This window comes from Fundulus heteroclitus, chromosome 11 (genome assembly GCF_011125445.2).
Source record: "Fundulus heteroclitus isolate FHET01 chromosome 11, MU-UCD_Fhet_4.1, whole genome shotgun sequence".
In the NCBI taxonomy this organism is placed as follows: domain Eukaryota; kingdom Metazoa; phylum Chordata; class Actinopteri; order Cyprinodontiformes; family Fundulidae; genus Fundulus; species Fundulus heteroclitus.
Genome location: NC_046371.1, coordinates 25,848,057 through 25,865,445, shown reverse-complemented (window position 1 = coordinate 25,865,445; position 17,389 = coordinate 25,848,057). Strand labels below are relative to the sequence as shown.

Here is a 17,389-nt window from a genome sequence, read left to right as displayed (position 1 = left end):
GTGGTAGTCCATCACATAAAATCTTAATAAAACATGAGGTTTGTAGTTGTAATGCAACAAAATGTGTAAGGTACTTTTAGAAGGCGTGGCATAGTATATAGTTTAATGGAACAAGATTTGAACAAGATTTGTTCTTAGTCTTAGTGAGGACGCTGCTGCCCGCATCCTCGCTAAGACTAAGAAAGTAGAGAACATCACCCCAGTTCTAAAGTCCTTACACTGGCTCCCTGTATCTCAGAGAATAGACTTTAAAATATTTCTGTTAGTCTATAAATCACCGAGTGGCTTAGCACCTAAATACATCACAGACTTGTTATCAGTGTATAAACCCTCCAGACCACTAAGGTCTTCTGGCTCCAGCCTACTCTGCAGAACCAGAACCAGAACTAAACAAGGAGAAGCAGCATTTAGTTCCTATGCTCCGCTTATCTGGAACAAACTTCCACAAAACTGTAAAAGTGCTGAAAGCCTGAGTTCCTTTAAGTCAAGATTAAAAACATATTTGTTTAAAATTGCCTTTGACTGTTCTAGTTAAACTGTTTAACTGTTTTTAATGTTCTTCTTTGTTACTACATTCTATCCCTACTTGCTTTTATTCTGATTTATTTTCCTATATTTTAATCATGTAAAGCACTTTGCATTGTCACTGTACTGAATTGTGCTATATAAATTTGCCTTGCCTGCCTAGTATTAAAATGAATGAAATACGACTATACTTTATTATAAGAAACCATGGAAACCAGTTTGATCAGCAAATACAGATGCGCCCAATATGTCTACTGTTATTTTTTATCTACCATGCTTCTTCTTGTCATCCAATAACTTATTTTGTGTAAAAGTATGATCTTGAGAATATCTAAATTGAATAGACAATAGAAACTATTCTTCTGATAGTTTTATTTGAAAATGCAACTTCTGGAGTTCAAATACATAGACTTGTGATTCAGGAGATATAACAACAGTATGTTTTGACAGAGTAATGAATTAGCAGAACACGTCTATCCAGTACACCTCGACTGTTACATCCCCAAGCACAGCTTTTCTGATTTCTGGCTCGTCCAACTGCTCCAGTAGCTCACGGAGGCATCGACACTGTTTCACACCTTTTGTAGGTATGAAATGTGTGTTCTTCTTGGCTTCGGTGACTCATCTTCAGGTATTACTTGTGCAGACTGTCTGCTGATGGTTTCACACCGTCGCTCTGTCCGTCTTCCTCTGCAGAGTCCTCTGAGCTGTTCACCACAGCAGCGCTGAGTGTATGGAGCTCCTCCAAAACGCTCAGCAGTCTCTCTGTGAAGATACAGACACGCTGCTGGTCACATCGGAACAACCTGTGTAAATGTCACAACTGGAAAAAATAAAATAAAATAAAAAAACGCAGCTATGTGTCAGAAACATCCGGGATCAAGACATTTATTGGCACCTGTAGGTAGATGGGGCCCTGGAGTTATTTCTTGATTTCTGGCAGGAACAGAGCTCTGTACAGCTGTCGTTTGACCCGGAGTGAACTCTATCAGCCCTCTTTCTGCAACCCTGACCTGGAACAGATTCACTTTATAAGGTGAAGCAAATATATATATATATATATATATATATATATATATATATATATATATATATATATATATATACATTTATTTTTGTTCTAAAACCATCCTTACAGGAGCTGGGTTGCTGCTGTGCTCCATCCAACCCCTCGCTTGTTTATTAAATACTTCGTGCTTCGTCTCATCAACATCCAAATGTCGGATTTCTCCCATCTCGTCAGGTTTCCTCGCTGCCTCTCTCTGAAACTCCCGCAAAGTCATAACTGCAACAGACGAACACAGTCGTCTCATAAGCCACGGGGACAAGCTGGTATATTATGCCGCTATGCGCCATGTAAACAAATTCAGTACTATTATATCACAGCCTGCATGAAAAATCTAACTTCCTTCTCCTATGCTGAGGATCTGTGGCCTGAGGCGGCACTAGGTTGGACTACAATACCTGCTTTAGTGTGTTCTCTCCTGGCAGCACCGACTTGGAGCTCCATCTCTCTCAGTTTCTCAGCACATCGGCCCTCAATCTCAGACACTCGTTCCAGCAGGGCTGAGAGATAAGACAACATCGACAACAGAAATGCATAACCCAGAGCAGCAAAGCAGAGAGGTCAAAGGAAGGCGCCGATGCTTCATGTATAAATCACACTGTTTGTGGTTGCAGGAATGTCTCCAGTGGACTCCTTGTGATTCGAGAATTTCCCATTCCCTTACAATTTGTGTTTTTCATGTTGGCTTCCACGTTTTATATGAATGTAGCATGGATTCCCCGTTCTCTGCTCACATCTTTTCTTCCTTTACAGTGCTTTGGAAAAGCAGCACTCCTTGAACTCCACCTACTCCAATGTATTTCTGATCTTATGGGATAGACAGATCCAAAGCAGTGCATAACTGCGAACTGAAAAGACAATGACACCTGGATTTTAACACTTCTACAAATACAAAACCTGAAAATTGTGGCATGTATTTCCGTATCTGATACCCTAAATAAAATCTAGTGTAATTAATTGCCAAGTCTTATACCTGTTGGTCCCGTGTCATACCTCCAACCTAAAATTAAAGAATTATGTCTTTATTGTTTTCAAAGACAGCTGAAACATTATGTATTTATATTTATTAAAAAAAAAACATTGTGGTCTAATGACATTTAATTACTTAAAAGAAAGATTTAATTTACTATTAGTGTTACTCTGTTGAGATATTCAATGCAGAAAGTTTGCACAAACCGCAGAAAACCTGCGTAAATTATTGATTTTGGTCAAAGTTATTAAGAACCTCATGTTTCAGACCCCTGACCCAAACTGACAAATGGGCATGGAGAGCATTACCCTGAGAAGCAGCCAAGAGCCCCAGGATAACTCTGGAGGGGCTGCAGAGATCAGCCGCTCAGGTGGGCTGAAGTGTTGACAGGAAAACCATTAGCTGTGCACTCCATTAGGTTCACGACGTATCTGTACTAGAGATCGACCCATACAGGTTTTTTAAGGTCGATGCCGATTATTTTTGACAATCTAACCAATAACCAACACGTGCTGGCAATTTCTGGGGCCCATTCTTGAAGCTGGTATTACTTTTTCTTCCTAAACTTACACGATAAAAATGACACAATGATAACAAATCTTCCAAGAGTCTCAAAACTTGCATTTAAACCAGCTAATATTAACATTCAGCTTCAGACCGCAGTTTGAAAGGTACACAAAAAAACCCCCAAAAAAACATGCGTCGACTCTTATGGCAGCGCTTTGCTAACACCTAATGACACGGTGTGAAAAGAGCTTCTTTAGTTCAGTGGGGAGGAGGAGGAGACTAAACACTGAGCGCCACTGCAGCGTATGGACATTATTTTATGTAAAGTTAGAAGCTGTACGCGTAGTCATCAGTAATTATTTTATGTGGATACGTGATTCTCCACGGTAAAGAACACATGCACTGCAGCGGCAGCTCGCCAGCTGAAGATCAGAAGAGAGTTTTTAGACACAGAAACAGAGACATGCACCACGGTTTCCTCCCCCTCACAGAGAGACAGAAAACGGCTTTCAAAGCCCAGATGCAGCTAAATTACACAGTTAAAACTGCATCAAAAGATGAAAACGTTGTTGTTGGCCCTCACTCTTATAACATAACCAGCTGCTCTCTGCCAGGGAATGAGCAGCAAAGCATGCGCTCCACGCGATCTCAAGGCATTGCTGCTAAATGCGCAAATGCATGCACGTATCGCTGAATGACGATACGGTAAAAAAAAAAAACGCAAATATCATATTAAAATAGTCGGCCAATGTATCAGTCGACTTCTAATCGGTACATTTGGTAGGTACTTTAAAGGTGCGTTGCGCATGTTCCAGGATTTTTTGCTGACGTCTGCCCCCTCTGGCGACAACTTGAAATAACACCAGTGTCGTGCATAAAAACTGACCGTTAGGACCTCCCAGGGGTCTTTTTAGAGGCGTAATGTCTTCTCAGGTAAGTAAGTTAGAAATATTATTTTGTTATATAATATTATATAGAACTAATTTTTTATTTTGAATGGAAATGTTTCATATTGAGTGAATAGTCTTTGTTTTTTTAGGGAGGAAAACGTAGCTACCCTTTTAGTTGGTCAATTGTGAGAGGGAGAAGATAGACAATTCCCCTCCTGTGATTTTCTGAGGAAGCTGACGCTCTCTGTCACAGCAACGCTGTTACCGGCGACTTCTCAGACCTCTGCTCCACTGATTTATTCATTTTCAAAAATGAATGAAAAAGACCATTGTCCGCTATGACTGCAGGCAGGTATAAGCTCCATAGTGGGGTTTGTAGCCAGAATGAGGCTGCAGCAGTTGTCTGTGAGACTGAAGTGGAAAAGCAATCAGGCTCCCCCAAGTCGCCAATAACACAGCAAAAAAGACGAGCGAGCCAGCACATGAATGCCAGGGATTGTTATCAAGAGTCATCAAGTGGTTGGTTGGAAATGAGGCGGAGTTGACTGGATTCACCACTTCTGCTGAATGCGCGCTCCCGAGGCAGCAGATCCAAATTTTGTCAGAAGTAATAGATCTCTGCCACAGCATCTTATCTTTTTAGCAAAAAGACGGCCAACTGCTGCTCCCTTCTCATTCCCAGGGCAGAACCCAGCTCCCTCCATTGCTCGAAAACTGTCCTGATATTTACTCTGGTGTTGTTCCTTTCGCCGATCTGAGTCCAATTTTGCCCTTTTCGTCAGACTAGTGATTGTTTTTTAACCCTTGTAAGAAGTCTGTGATGGGGTCTGAGAGAGATTAAGACCGAATCTCTCTCTCATAAACTGACTAATGGAGCCTATAGAGGCAACTGCAGTAAATAGAAGATAACTCAGTTTACACGTCCGGCAATTTTAAGGGCATATATGGGAAAGAAAATAAATAATATTTAACTTTAAAACTTGTGTAACTTGCGCAATGCACCCTTAAGTATATCCGTAAACAGCTTAAAAAACGTGAAAGATTAGACCCACAGCTATGGCTAATGCAAATAAACATGAATGTTTATATTATTCACAATTTTAACATTGGAGACACTGGACCCACCTTCAGACCAGAAAAGGTGATTTCTTCATCCTAATATACATGATTGAAAGTGACACTTGTACAGTCTATGCAGAATATGTTTAGTGGCTTTTTGTTACTTCTTTGTACTTTTTCTTACACACACACACACACACACACACACACACACACACACACACACTTCATATTTTGTTAAAGTCCCAGTGTGTAAGATTTTCACACTAAACGCTAAATGAATTATAAAGCTACGGTCATCGTGTGAAATGGTTTTTGGCACTGTTATCAAGTCCGCTTGTTTTTTCTAAAGTGGCATTCGCTTCTGAACGTGCAGTACCTTATTTGGCCTCTAAAATAAGCGACTATAAACACGAGTAAAGAGACCCGGCCGGTCTTGCTGCTCTACTACAGACAGGTGAAAAAAAACGTCCCGTTTCTGCCAGGACGGAGTAGTCGGTGGACAACACTGCCCCGTTTCTAACGGCAAAAATAAACTTCACTGTTATATTAAATTACCTTACCGGTCCAGCAGAAAGCCTGCAACCTCCACATCAGTTCTGAGTCCACACTCCCTCAGATTATCTCCTCTCCATCTGGTAACAATCGCTGCGCCGATATAGACTCCCCGGTTATTACTTTTTTCTTTTCTTGGATACCTTCTCTTCCCTCTTGCTGGGCAAAGAGTATGGATGGTCCTCCATTTTAACAGAAAACGGCAAATAGAATGAGCTATGGCCGTCTATGCTTGTTTTGTACTCCTCCTCCACTGACAGAACATCTTCAAGTGGGTGCACAGGCACCTATGTATTTATAAACTACTTATTCTAAGCTATGAGAAAACTTTCATTTTTGATGTGAGGTTATTAGACCTTGCCAGAATATGTATTTATAAAAGCAACACTTGATTTTTATTTATTAAAAGTCAAATTAGTTACACACTGTCCTATTGAAAAAATTATCTGGGGGCAGGTTTGGTGGTCCGCTTTGAATAACGTTAGGGGGAAAGCTGATGATGGTTCTTTGACTGTATTTTTTTTTTTTTTTTTTTTAAAGGTAGTACTCTGAGGGTTAAGTTTGGCAACAACTGCATTGGACTGCTGTTTAAGGGGGCGTGGATCACTACATGTACACTTGCCAAAGAATCCCCCAGCCATGCTTGTACAGCTGCGTCTCATCCACGAGGGCGCCAGGTTTTCAGAAACAAGCTTCTGAGGTTACCTTATGGAGTACGCAATGAACCAGTGGGAAACTAAGCATTTAAAAGTTGGTAATCTAGGATCTCAGAGAGACAACTTGTATAAACAAATACTAAAGAAAAGAAAATTAAAACGTTGCTCTTGAGCTGCTGCATAAGATGGTGAAAGGATAGTTTTTTTTATTAAGATACTGTTTGTATCACTGTATTAGATTATGACTGTTTTGTGGTATTGTTTTAAAAGGTTAATTAGGATAAAATTATTACAATTATAGATAATTTGAAAATTGTTATGCATCACATTATATTCCTTTACTTTTTCGATGTGTTTTGGCAAAAAGAAGTAAAAAAAAAAACTAAATTAACAAAACAAATTTACTGTTACCACACACACACACACACACACACACACACACACACACACACACAAAAGACATTAACACACATCTCAACAAGAACTTTTAAGGTATTACAGCTTTTTGAAAGCAAGCTGAGTGGCTGAAATCTGCAAGGTCACCATTTCTGGATAACTACATTCCAGACGCTATCGGAATTGTAACGAATCTCCAAACTGTCCCACTAAAGCTCCTGATCACCCAGGACTACATGTGTGACCCCAAGTGTGAAGCACAAGCAGAGGAAGGGAAAACTAGGGGAAATTAAAGGGCGGTCAGGGATCCTAAAATAGCCACAGCCTCACCACGCTCGCTTTGCTCTTGCTGGCGAAGCAGTTCACAGCGGAGTCTCTCCAGACTGCCGTTGCTCTCCTCCAGCTGGGCTTGGATCTCTTGCAAGCTTTGCTCAGCCTGCTCTTTTGCAGCCACAGCTAGCCTGACCTCCACGCAGCTGTGTTCCAGGTCCTGCTGCTGCTGCCTGGCTTTACTCTCATCTGTGAAGGAGATAAAAAAAAAACTCATATTCATTAACCAAAATGTGGATTCATAGTAAATTATTGATTGCATTTTAGCAAAAGGGTCTCACATTGTTCTTTTAGATCAGCCAGAGCTTTCTCGATGAGCTCTGGGGTTCTTTTGAGCTCTTGGACCAGTTTGTCTCTCTCTTCACAAACCAAACTGTGCTCTGTCTTGAAGTTGCTGATGCTGCCAGACAACAAAAACCAAGATGGAGGAACAAAGGAGTAGAAACTTTAAGCCAATAGGCCAAGACGGTAAAACACAGAAAAAGGAAAAACTAAGCGATCCTTGACATGATATATTAGCCGATACGGTGCGCACTGCTTTGCTAATGCCGTGACCCTTTTCCATATTTCTCTACAAACACAAAATTTTATACAATAGACCAACACAAAGTAACACATAATTGGGAGAAAAATCAAACCGTTTTTTAGCTTTTTCCAGACACAAATCTCAAAAGTGCGGCCTGCATTTCTATTCAGCACCCCAGAGTACAGCCACCTGTTTCTACAATTAGAGTCAACTATTTTGGGGTTTGCCTCTACCAAGTTTACTCATCTAGACATGGAGAATTTTGCTAATTTTACTTTGAAAATCAGCTCAGGCAGGTTAGATGTAACGTCTGTTACCGTTTTTTTTCAAGTCTTCATGTGCTCAATGACACTTGAACTTTGACTCGGCCATTCTGGCACAACATACTTGGACTGAATGTTCTCTAACAAACCGCTAATGCCTTCATAGAAAAGCTGGATTTCTAATTAGATTAACTTAGACACAGGCTATTTTATTAATTAGGTGAAATCTGAACAAAGTTGGTCACACTAGATTTTATTTAGCGGTAACAGAGTAAAGGGGGCCAAATACAAACATATGGTACTATTTAAAATTTTAAAAAACAATACATTATTTTCCTTCCACCTCAAAATTATGCGCTACTTTTTGTCTATCACATAAATCCTGTTAATCCTGTTTTATTGGAGGTTGTGGCTGCAGGAAGACAAAATGCGAAAAGCCTCAAGGGGAATGAATGTAGCTTCAAAACACTGTACAGCTGTCAAAGTTGTTCCCCATTTTCCAACCTTCCAAGCAAAAAGATGGAAACCCTCGAATTTCAAAATATACCTGTCATTATCCGGCTCTGCCTGTTTAGAAGCTCGCTCTAATTTCTTCAGAGCTGTCCTCCTCATGAGCAAACCTGGAAAGCAAAAGCAGAGTGATGCACCTTGTCCTCCACATAAAGTCCGTACACTTTAACCTAATAGCCATCAACAACGGCCTCCGGTGCGTTGGTACCTTGGATCGTCTCCACCCTTCTATTAGCAAAAGACAGTCTCTGTGCACAACTGTTGAGCCTCGTTTTAGCTGCATCCACTTCTGCCAACCTGCTTTCAAATCCCTCTCTGTATCTGTAAATCAGGAAAAATTTGCTAAATCTGGCAATTATCCTTGATTAAAATGTTTGAAAAAAAAAATATGTGAGAATCCTCGTACCTCTGCAGAGCCTCAGTCAGTGTTTTCACGTCAGACTCTACCTTCTGGTTCTGTAACTGCAGCTCTGTGTTTTCTCTGTGAGCCTTGGTCAGGTTTTGCTTCAATGTCTAGTAGAAGAAGAAAAAAAACATCTGTAACAGCATATCTAGGAAAAAATCTGTTAATGTTGGTTTTTTTTTCCAGATCTCTGCCATTCTTAAAAAGTTAAGAGTTTTTGCACAGTCAGCATCGGGGGTTCATGATGCTGAGTGTGCTCATGATGTACACGCCTTTGCCCGTTTCCTAACTGGACCACAATGCATTGTGCGTCATCGGTTTTTCAGGCAGCGGCGTAAATCACGTTAGTTGCTCTGGTTCTCACCTCGTTTTCCACTCTCTCCAACTCCAGCTGAGCTATTCTATCATGCAGACTGTGCTGGAGCACGCTGGCCCTGTGCTGCTCCTGCTGGAGCTGCTGCTCCATGGTTCTGACCTAAAACAGATAAACGACCCCCTTTTTTTTCCTCATTCAAACGCTACGGGCCAGACGGCACCGGGGTCTAACGACACATAAGGGTTTACATACTTCTGAGAGAAGTTTGTCCTTCTCTTTTCTTATCTCGATGTCCTTTGTGCGAAGCTGGACGCACAGCTTGAAAACTTTCTCCCTCCACAGATGAAGCACTTGAAGGCCCTCACATCCGCCCCTCATGAGAGGATCTGCAGAGGTCTGCAACAAACACAAACGTCATCACAAACCATCGTTACCATCGAAGCGCCAGTTTATAATTATAATAATTATAAACTGATTTAAACCGTTTAAGTGTTATTACTTTTTGATTTGTTTCCAAAGATTCACACTTTTAAGCAAACGTGTTCAATATTTTATCTATGTATCAACTTCAGTTAATGCGCAAAAAAAGCAGTTATTGTTTTACGATAACTGCTCGATAAGTGCAACTTTCGGGCTGTTCGGCACAATAAGAGCTTAAAATAATCCAACATGTGCAGACAAAGAAATATATGATGCAGCCGCTAGCTGCTGATTTTCAACAACATACAGGACATGTTTAAAGGTAACGGACCTACAATGGAGGCATATATACTAAGGTGGCAGATTTTGTCCTGTTACTTCAATGTTTTTCCATCGTGTTAATAATCAGCTGACAGGAGCAATGCCATTATAGTTCAATCTTTTACACAGCGATCTGGGCCAGCTGGGTGATTTGGGGTTTTCTGTTTTCGAAACTGTTCCTTTCCCCAAGTTAAACTCTCTGTGACCTCCAATGGAAGAGGAGCAGATTGATTATTTTTATTTGGATCCCCTCCACATTAATTGACACTTGTGGTAAAGATGTACAAAATGCTCAACTAGAATGATCTCACACTGAAAACTTTACAAAAGTCCAACTTTTCATTTGAGTACCACACGTGTTTTCCGTGGGTAGAAAAACGGTATCTTAGGATTTTGTTTGTTTTCTGCAAAAAGCATTTCACAAGGTTGAAAAATACAGAGAGAGGGTCTGTTGACCAACTAGATTATCCAGAGTTCTTGTTCCTCTCTGATACCTTCTTCTCTTAAATTCAGCCCACAGGGTTTCTAAAGGGTTATGCTCTGGGCACGGAAATGACAGTAAAGGAAAGTTGATTTTTTTTTTTTTTTTTTTTTTGGTCTGATGAATAACTTGTCTTATTTGGCCATATCTTTTAGATCCCTATCCTGAAACACTCATATGACAATCCATTTTAAGTTCACTGGGCAATCCCACCAGATTTCTCCATCTTAAAGCTTATAAATAAGGCCGGCTCTGTTCTAGAGAGACCCTTCTAGACCCTCTGGAGATGATTGTCCAAAAAAAAGCTTCTTCATAAGATGAAGAACACTATGAATAACCCTGAGCATCCTCTTCATTAAACTGTTGTGCAACACCACAGTGTTTTCAGTCAGAGGCTTCTCCACATCCACTGTAAAACAGGAGATCCCTCCTGCCTGCAGCCATCAGTATCCACAACCCTGTGAAGAAACCCCTATGAGTTACAACAGCATTTAATTTCCCTTTGGGATTAATAAAGCATTTTTGAATGGAATCAAATAGCGTAGTATTTGGAAGAGTGCATGATGCTATGCACTCCATCAATCTTCACAGGGCCATGCCAGAGAAACAGGCCCACAGCATTCAAGATGCTCCACCACACGACGTGCGATTTGTTATTCATCGTTCTTTTTCTTTTTTTTCACACTGAACAACTCAGTTTCATCTCATCTCACATAGGTCCACGGTTCCAGTCCCAGTAGAGTTTAGCTCCACATGTTTGAATTTGCCATGTTATATTTTTTTTTTTTCTCCCGACCTATCTTTCATGTCTAACATGCCCTCCATGTAGCATATACTGGCTGTGATCTCAGGATGCCGGTCTTTGCTGTGCTGTTTTCATCCCCTTTGGACCCCCCCCCCCCCCCTTGTTGTGCGCTGTGCTCAAATAAACTCAGATCCTCCTTGTCCAACCCTGTTTGTCAGAGTTCCAATAGCTTTTAACGTTTTTTAATTATTGCACTGGTTATAGAAATCGGCATTACCAGATTTCTATCTCAGTTCTTCTGCATTTCCTGTCAGTCCCATGTCGAAAGAGCAACTAGGATGAAACGTTGCGTCATACTTATATGACGGAGAAACAAGAAGTCATGACTAGTCATAAGTTCACAGACACTCTGATCAAGCTGAATAACTGAAGTACCAATTACAAAAACGCTTTATTTATATAACTCTTAAAGGGCGTTTTAGGGGTGCAACTATTAGTGGTACTGGTACTAACATTATATTGCAAAAAAAAAATAAATGGACTCAAATTAAATGCTGTTTTTTTTTCCAGGGGAGGTTTGCTGCAGCAAAAAAAAAAAAAAAAGGTGAATTTCTTCTTATTCATCTTTATCAGGTGTACCAATAAAAGGCGTCTTTCTACCCAGATGTCAGAGAAAGACTTATCGTGAAAAGATTACAGATGGTTACACCACAAAGAAGCAGCACATACTGTTCGCCATGTAGTGAGCAAAAGGGTCTGGCCTGCATTGGTGTGTGAAGGAAGAAAGAAACCCTCACACTCTTTACTATTTTCTCTTCCTGGAGGGCGAGGATCTCATTCACAGAGTTAAGCCTGACTGTCAGAAGCTCTGTGGTCGTCTGAAGAGCCGCTTTCTCTTTGCTCAGCCTCTGCAAAACAGACAAGATTAGAACAGAAAAGCTGTTTTTTTTGTTGTTGTTTTTCATTTGCTTAACTGCTCCTCCTTTAGTAAATGCGGAAAGAGAAATCAAACGTTTCACGCGGTAACGTCACAGGAGTTATTCAATCGGGTATAGTTTATATTCTCCTCACCTCAACAGCTTCGTTTAATTGTTCTTTTTCTCCTTTGTCTGGCGCAAGTTGGCCGATGTAATTTCTGAGGCTGTGAAGTGTTGCGGATTGTGTCTCAAAGGCTTGTCCCATTTGGCTGAAAAATAAGCAACATTATCAGACAAGGAGGAACAACAAGGGAGTCTCGCCGCAAAGTGCTTCAGATGCTTAGCTCCGTTTAGTTTTAAATTAATTGCGGGACCTTAAACGTTCTCTCAGCCCGTCTCTCTCCGTGGATACCTCCGTCAGGGCACTTTTTAGCCGCAGCGCTTCAGCAGTCGTCGACTGAAGTCGGTCCTGTAGGTCGTTGTTTGCTTTCCTGGCTGCGCCCAGCTCTGCACAATGGGACGCATCCAACTGCTGAAGCTGAGCGACAGGAGAGGCAAACAAGGACAATTTTAGGGCATCGACAAATAATGATGCAACAGTCTAAGGTGAAGGTTTCACTTCACTTGCTTCACCGTTTCCGCTCAGCAGAGCTGATGCCAGCTAACAAGCATTTGTTGGTTAAAAGGCAGGAAGATCATTAAAATGTGGACATGATAAGTCTGGGATTATGATCGTTTAGAGTTCCTGAAAGAGATTAATGTCTTACCTCCGCCTCCTGTTTCTTCTTCAGTTCGTCAATTTGCTCCATGAGTCTGAGAGTCTGCTGCCCGGCCTCCTCTTCAGCCTGAGCCCGGCTCATTTCAGCCTGAAGAGCCAGGTCCCTGGATAACTCCTTGCTCCTCTCTACATCCCCCCTCAGCTTTGTGATTTCCTCGCCCGATTCTCTTTGCAATTTTTCAAGCTACAAAAGACGTTTCAGACAACAACAACAACAAGAAAAAAAAAAGAAACAACACTTTTAATCTCTGGGCATTATCATGTTAAACCCTGTTAAATTAAAGGTCACCGCTGGATATTAGGAAGAATGAAAAGCTGTATTAAAACAGCAGAATGCGCCGCAGAGATGAATGTAAGAAGATGCGAGTAATTCTCAGGTGGCCATTGTCTACGTGAGTGTCGAAATGAAATGTTTTGTCAGTCAACATCATTACCTGTAGGCTCATTTCCTCCTTCTGCGCACTGCTGAGACTGAGCTGCTCGCTGATTCGGCCGAGTTCAATCTTAGCCTTTGACAGTTCTTCGTGCATCATTTCCAACTCGTGCCTCTGTCTGTTCCCAAGTTAGGTTGATAAAAAAAAATAAAAAATTATATATATATATATATATATATATATATATATATATATATATATATATATATATATATATATATATATATATATAGATAGATAGAGATATATATATAGATAGAGATAGAGATAGAGATAGATAGATAGATAGATAGATAGATAGATAGATAGATAGATAGATAGATAGATAGATAGATAGATATACACATACTGGTTTGAGATGGTTATTATATATATATATATACACATACATTTACTGCTAATAGTTCACAAGTATGCAGGTCCAAAAGAGACACAATCCAATAAATACATAACTCATTGGATAATTATTTACACAAGTCATCATTAAAATAATGTTTCAGTATTATGTTATTTATAAAAATATACAATTTAAATGAGTAATGACTAACATGTTGAATTTAATCATATGTAAAAGTGAAATACAAGGACTGGCCTAATTATTAGGTACATCTTACCAGTACCTGATTTTTGGCTGCATAGATCCAACAAAGTGTCGTCAACAGCTCTCGGTCCGTATTAACATGCTAGCATCAAACTGCTGCTGCATAATTGTCCCCTGCCCGTCCTGTTTTATCACATCCTAACGGTGCTCCACTGGTTTGAGATGGTTATTGGGGAGGGCCATTAGATTACACTGAGCTGTTATTGTCAAGAAATCAGTTTGAGAGGACATCACCTCTGTTTACATGGTGGAATATCTGGATGGATTTAGACATTAGATGGGTACACCGTGGTCCACAAAGTGATGGATATGGCAATAATTCACAGGCATTGTGTTACGTTTAAGCAATGCTCAGTTGGTATTTGGGGCCCAAAAGTGTGCCAGTAAAAAAAAAAAAAAAAAAAAAAAAAGGTATCCCATCACAGTTACACCACCTGCCTGCACTGCTGATACAAGGCAGGATGGATGCAATGCTTTCATGTTAATGTAAAATTCTGATCTAAATGATGTAAATGTTGGAGATAAAATCAATATTTTTCAAATGTATTCCCGCCCTGGATTTCAAAGCAGGACACAATATAATGTAATTATAGTTTTTAATGAAGTCTTTTTTTCTCTCCGAAACTGTTGCACTAAATAATTCCCTGATTTTGATTCACGCACAGTTTGAATTGCTTATTCCCCTCATTCACTGTGTGCCTCTGCTAACAGTCTTATTGGAAAAAATTTGTTTTATGCGGTGTGAATTCAAGCAATGTATTACAGTACATACATTTCAAAAATGATTCTTGTAGTTCCACACACATGTGTATATTTGTTACAGTTTATACATTGAGAAATAAATATGTGGAATTGAAAAATGTCGAGATTTTATCATAAAACTAATTAACATTGATTGCCACATTAACACACACAAAAGTACCATCATTTGGAACCGCTGAGTACAGGCACCAATTCCCAGGTATCTCTGTCGTAACGGTTCAAATGTGAAAGGTACCCATCCCTAGCCCCCAGCAAACTACAAAAATGGCTGAACAGGGTGGAGTGGAATGCTCTGTGACCTGGAGGCGGGGTGTGTCCTTTGTATTTAAAGAGATGGCACCAAAACAAAAAGCTTTAAGACGCATTTCAGAACACGGATAAAAGAGGAGCTGGGATCAAACAATAGCAAGGAACAAATCATAGCAGTTTCACTTTATACCACAACATAATGATTAAATATAAAAAAAGATGAACTCAAAAGAATGATAGGTCCCCTTTTACAAGGAATACAACAGTTGTGTCTAACCGTTAATGTGGATCTGATTGGCTAAACTCCACCTCACCTCCACCGGAGAATTGTTAGCCCTGCCCACTGACTAAAGGGCAAGGCTTGCAGATTAAATAAATTATTCATGTGCTGCAGCACATGACCATAGAATATTTAATCATATTTACTATTTTAAACTAAAGTAAATCTTTTGTATGACTGATACAATTATTTTAATATTCAACACACTATTTTTCTATTAGTTTTCCCATTTTGCATAATTTATGACAGGTGTAAGTAAGAATTATAGCTATTTTTTTTTATCTATTTTTTTGAATTGTGACACTTTTAGCCCTCCACTTAGTCACATTATTACAGAAATGTGAGGCTAAACTATTACCAAATTGAATGAGATAACAACAAGAACTGAACTGATACCTGCTCAAAGTGATGTCCTTGTCTCTCATTTCTTCCCTGTACCTCTCTGCTGTCTCCTTTAGGGCCTCCACTTGCCCCTTTAACCTCTCAGCTTCGGCCTTGTGCTTCTCTGCTTCCGGTAGCCACTCCGAGTCCCATCGAGAACACCGTTCACTTCTTCCTGAAGATCTGCATTTAAAGAGATAAGATTCCAACTCACCCCTGTTTATCTTTATTATTGACAATATGAAGAAAAACACTGTGGAAAATACCTAGTTCTGATGTCTAATAGGTCCTCTGCAGATGCATTTCCTCTTCTGATATCTCCTTGTAGAGTCATGATTCTCTGATTTTGCTTCTTCAACTGCAAAACATCCTGCTGGGTCTGCGTGATGGCGAGCCACGGATTGACAATGCCGGGATCCCCTGGCGGTGTCCTTGTTACCGCTGGTTTTACCCAGGGCGTATGTGGAGGAGGTGGTTGTGATGGTGAAGGTGTTCCTGAGGCCCCCTGCGCTTCAGTAGATTGGAGAGTCAAAGCGAAATGCGACGGAGGCACCAGATCCCCCTGGATGTTCCCTAAATAACATTACACAAAGTAGACGTGCACCTGCATTAGCAAGCAGTAAAAAACCAGGAGTAAATGCCACGTTTGTTCCAAAGTAAATCCTTGTAACCTCCTTGTAGGAAACTAAAAGTTGAAAATCATCTTAATGGAATAATTAACCAGATCAAATGTTTTTCATAACAGCTTGACGTGATAAATGAATAAAATATGCCCATGCTACTCTGAAGCGGTCTTCATAAATTGCTTGAATAACTAAAGAGCTTGTACTTAACTTACTTGAAAAAAATAAACACTGCAAATCCAACTTTGTCAACTCAAATTTATGTTTTTCAGCGCCTCATTTCCTTTACTCCTGGAATATATGTAACTTTGACACTTACAATATATGGCAAGTTTCAAAACTATTACTGAACATTGGGTTTTGGCCAAGTATTGAAATCTCAGTTTTGAAGCCAAGCCTTGTTGATACTTTCTTATGATTAAGGAAATGAAGAGGAATAAATTAAGGGTATTTTGAAGTTTACATGTCTAACAATACAGTGAGCCAGGTTCCAGGGAAACCTATACGCCTAGGTATACTTTAGTTCTGACGGGATGTATTGTTTTCCTGCATCATGGGGCTTTGTAATTTTGTCTCAGAGTAAAATGACATGGTGTTCTAGGGGTTGGCAAACTGCAACGCGAGTTTGACTGCCTTATAAAGGTCTGGCGAACAGTTTTAATGGGTTGCTACACACGAGTAAACGTGACAATTTACCTGAGAGTGAGTTGAAGTTATTAAGTAACAAGCAAGAGCTAGGCTAAATACTCGCTGCTTGTCTGTACAGCTTATGTAACACAAAGCAGCAGTAAAAGTCTCACGTAACATACTTGGTGAAGTGAAGTCAGTAGGCGCTATTAGCCTCTCCTTTCCGAAGGTGTGTTTTTCCATGTCCAACAGTAGACTGAAACCCCCACAGAAAATACCGGAAACGGTGCACTAGTTTTTGGACGAATATTACTCTCCCGCGAGGCGAGGCACGTCAGACCTCGTTGCCTTAGTTACGGGCTACAACGTTCTCGTGCCGACTGCTGTTGCTGTTTTTTAGCATGCTAACAGTTTTACTTCGTGCTCATAATACAGTGGACTCAAGGTCATTTTTCGACAGCATGTTGGTATATTTATCTGCACAACGTTCTTAATTAATCAAACGCGCTAACAACAAGCGCGGTGCATCACGGGAAAGTGACAAAACGACCCACAAGTAACTTTGGGTGTCCCTTTGCCCGAAACATTGTCTTGCAGGTTTTAGCTTTTCAGGAAACAGGTTTCAGCAGTTATTGAAGTTCTCTGCACCTGTAGTTCAGATTGGACACATTCACTCTGAATTGGTGCCAGTTTCTTTGTTTAGAGACTGCTAAAGAATGACTATGTAGATTATCTTAACATCTGCAACCTAAAAGATGAGTTGTTCACGCACATTGATCTTTGCTCTATTTTTTAAAA

At 40.2% G+C, this 17,389-nt stretch overlaps 1 protein-coding gene across 3 annotated transcripts; it reads right to left on the bottom strand.

The window, feature by feature from the left end:
- Positions 1-880: 880 nt before the first annotated feature.
- Positions 881-17,131, bottom strand: cchcr1 (coiled-coil alpha-helical rod protein 1). Of its 3 annotated transcripts, none has more exons than XM_012867217.3 (19): positions 16,774-17,130; positions 15,608-15,914; positions 15,357-15,524; positions 13,069-13,186; positions 12,624-12,818; positions 12,231-12,394; positions 12,011-12,125; positions 11,746-11,847; positions 9,225-9,368; positions 9,021-9,131; positions 8,660-8,766; positions 8,462-8,574; positions 8,291-8,363; positions 7,236-7,354; positions 6,955-7,143; positions 1,990-2,091; positions 1,662-1,810; positions 1,424-1,538; positions 881-1,290 (listed from the first exon to the last, which is right to left on the bottom strand). In XM_012867217.3, the coding sequence occupies exons 1-19, from the start codon at positions 16,832-16,834 to the stop codon at positions 1,160-1,162; spliced, it is 2,583 nt and encodes an 860-aa protein (XP_012722671.2). In that variant the 5' UTR covers positions 16,835-17,130; the 3' UTR covers positions 881-1,159. The 3 variants fall into 3 exon arrangements, with proteins under 3 accessions (XP_012722671.2, XP_012722670.2, XP_021174492.2); XM_012867216.3 differs by having other exon boundaries at positions 11,737-11,847; positions 16,774-17,129; XM_021318817.2 differs by having other exon boundaries at positions 1,226-1,348; positions 11,737-11,847; positions 16,774-17,131.
- Between the last annotated feature and the right edge of the window lie 258 nt (positions 17,132-17,389).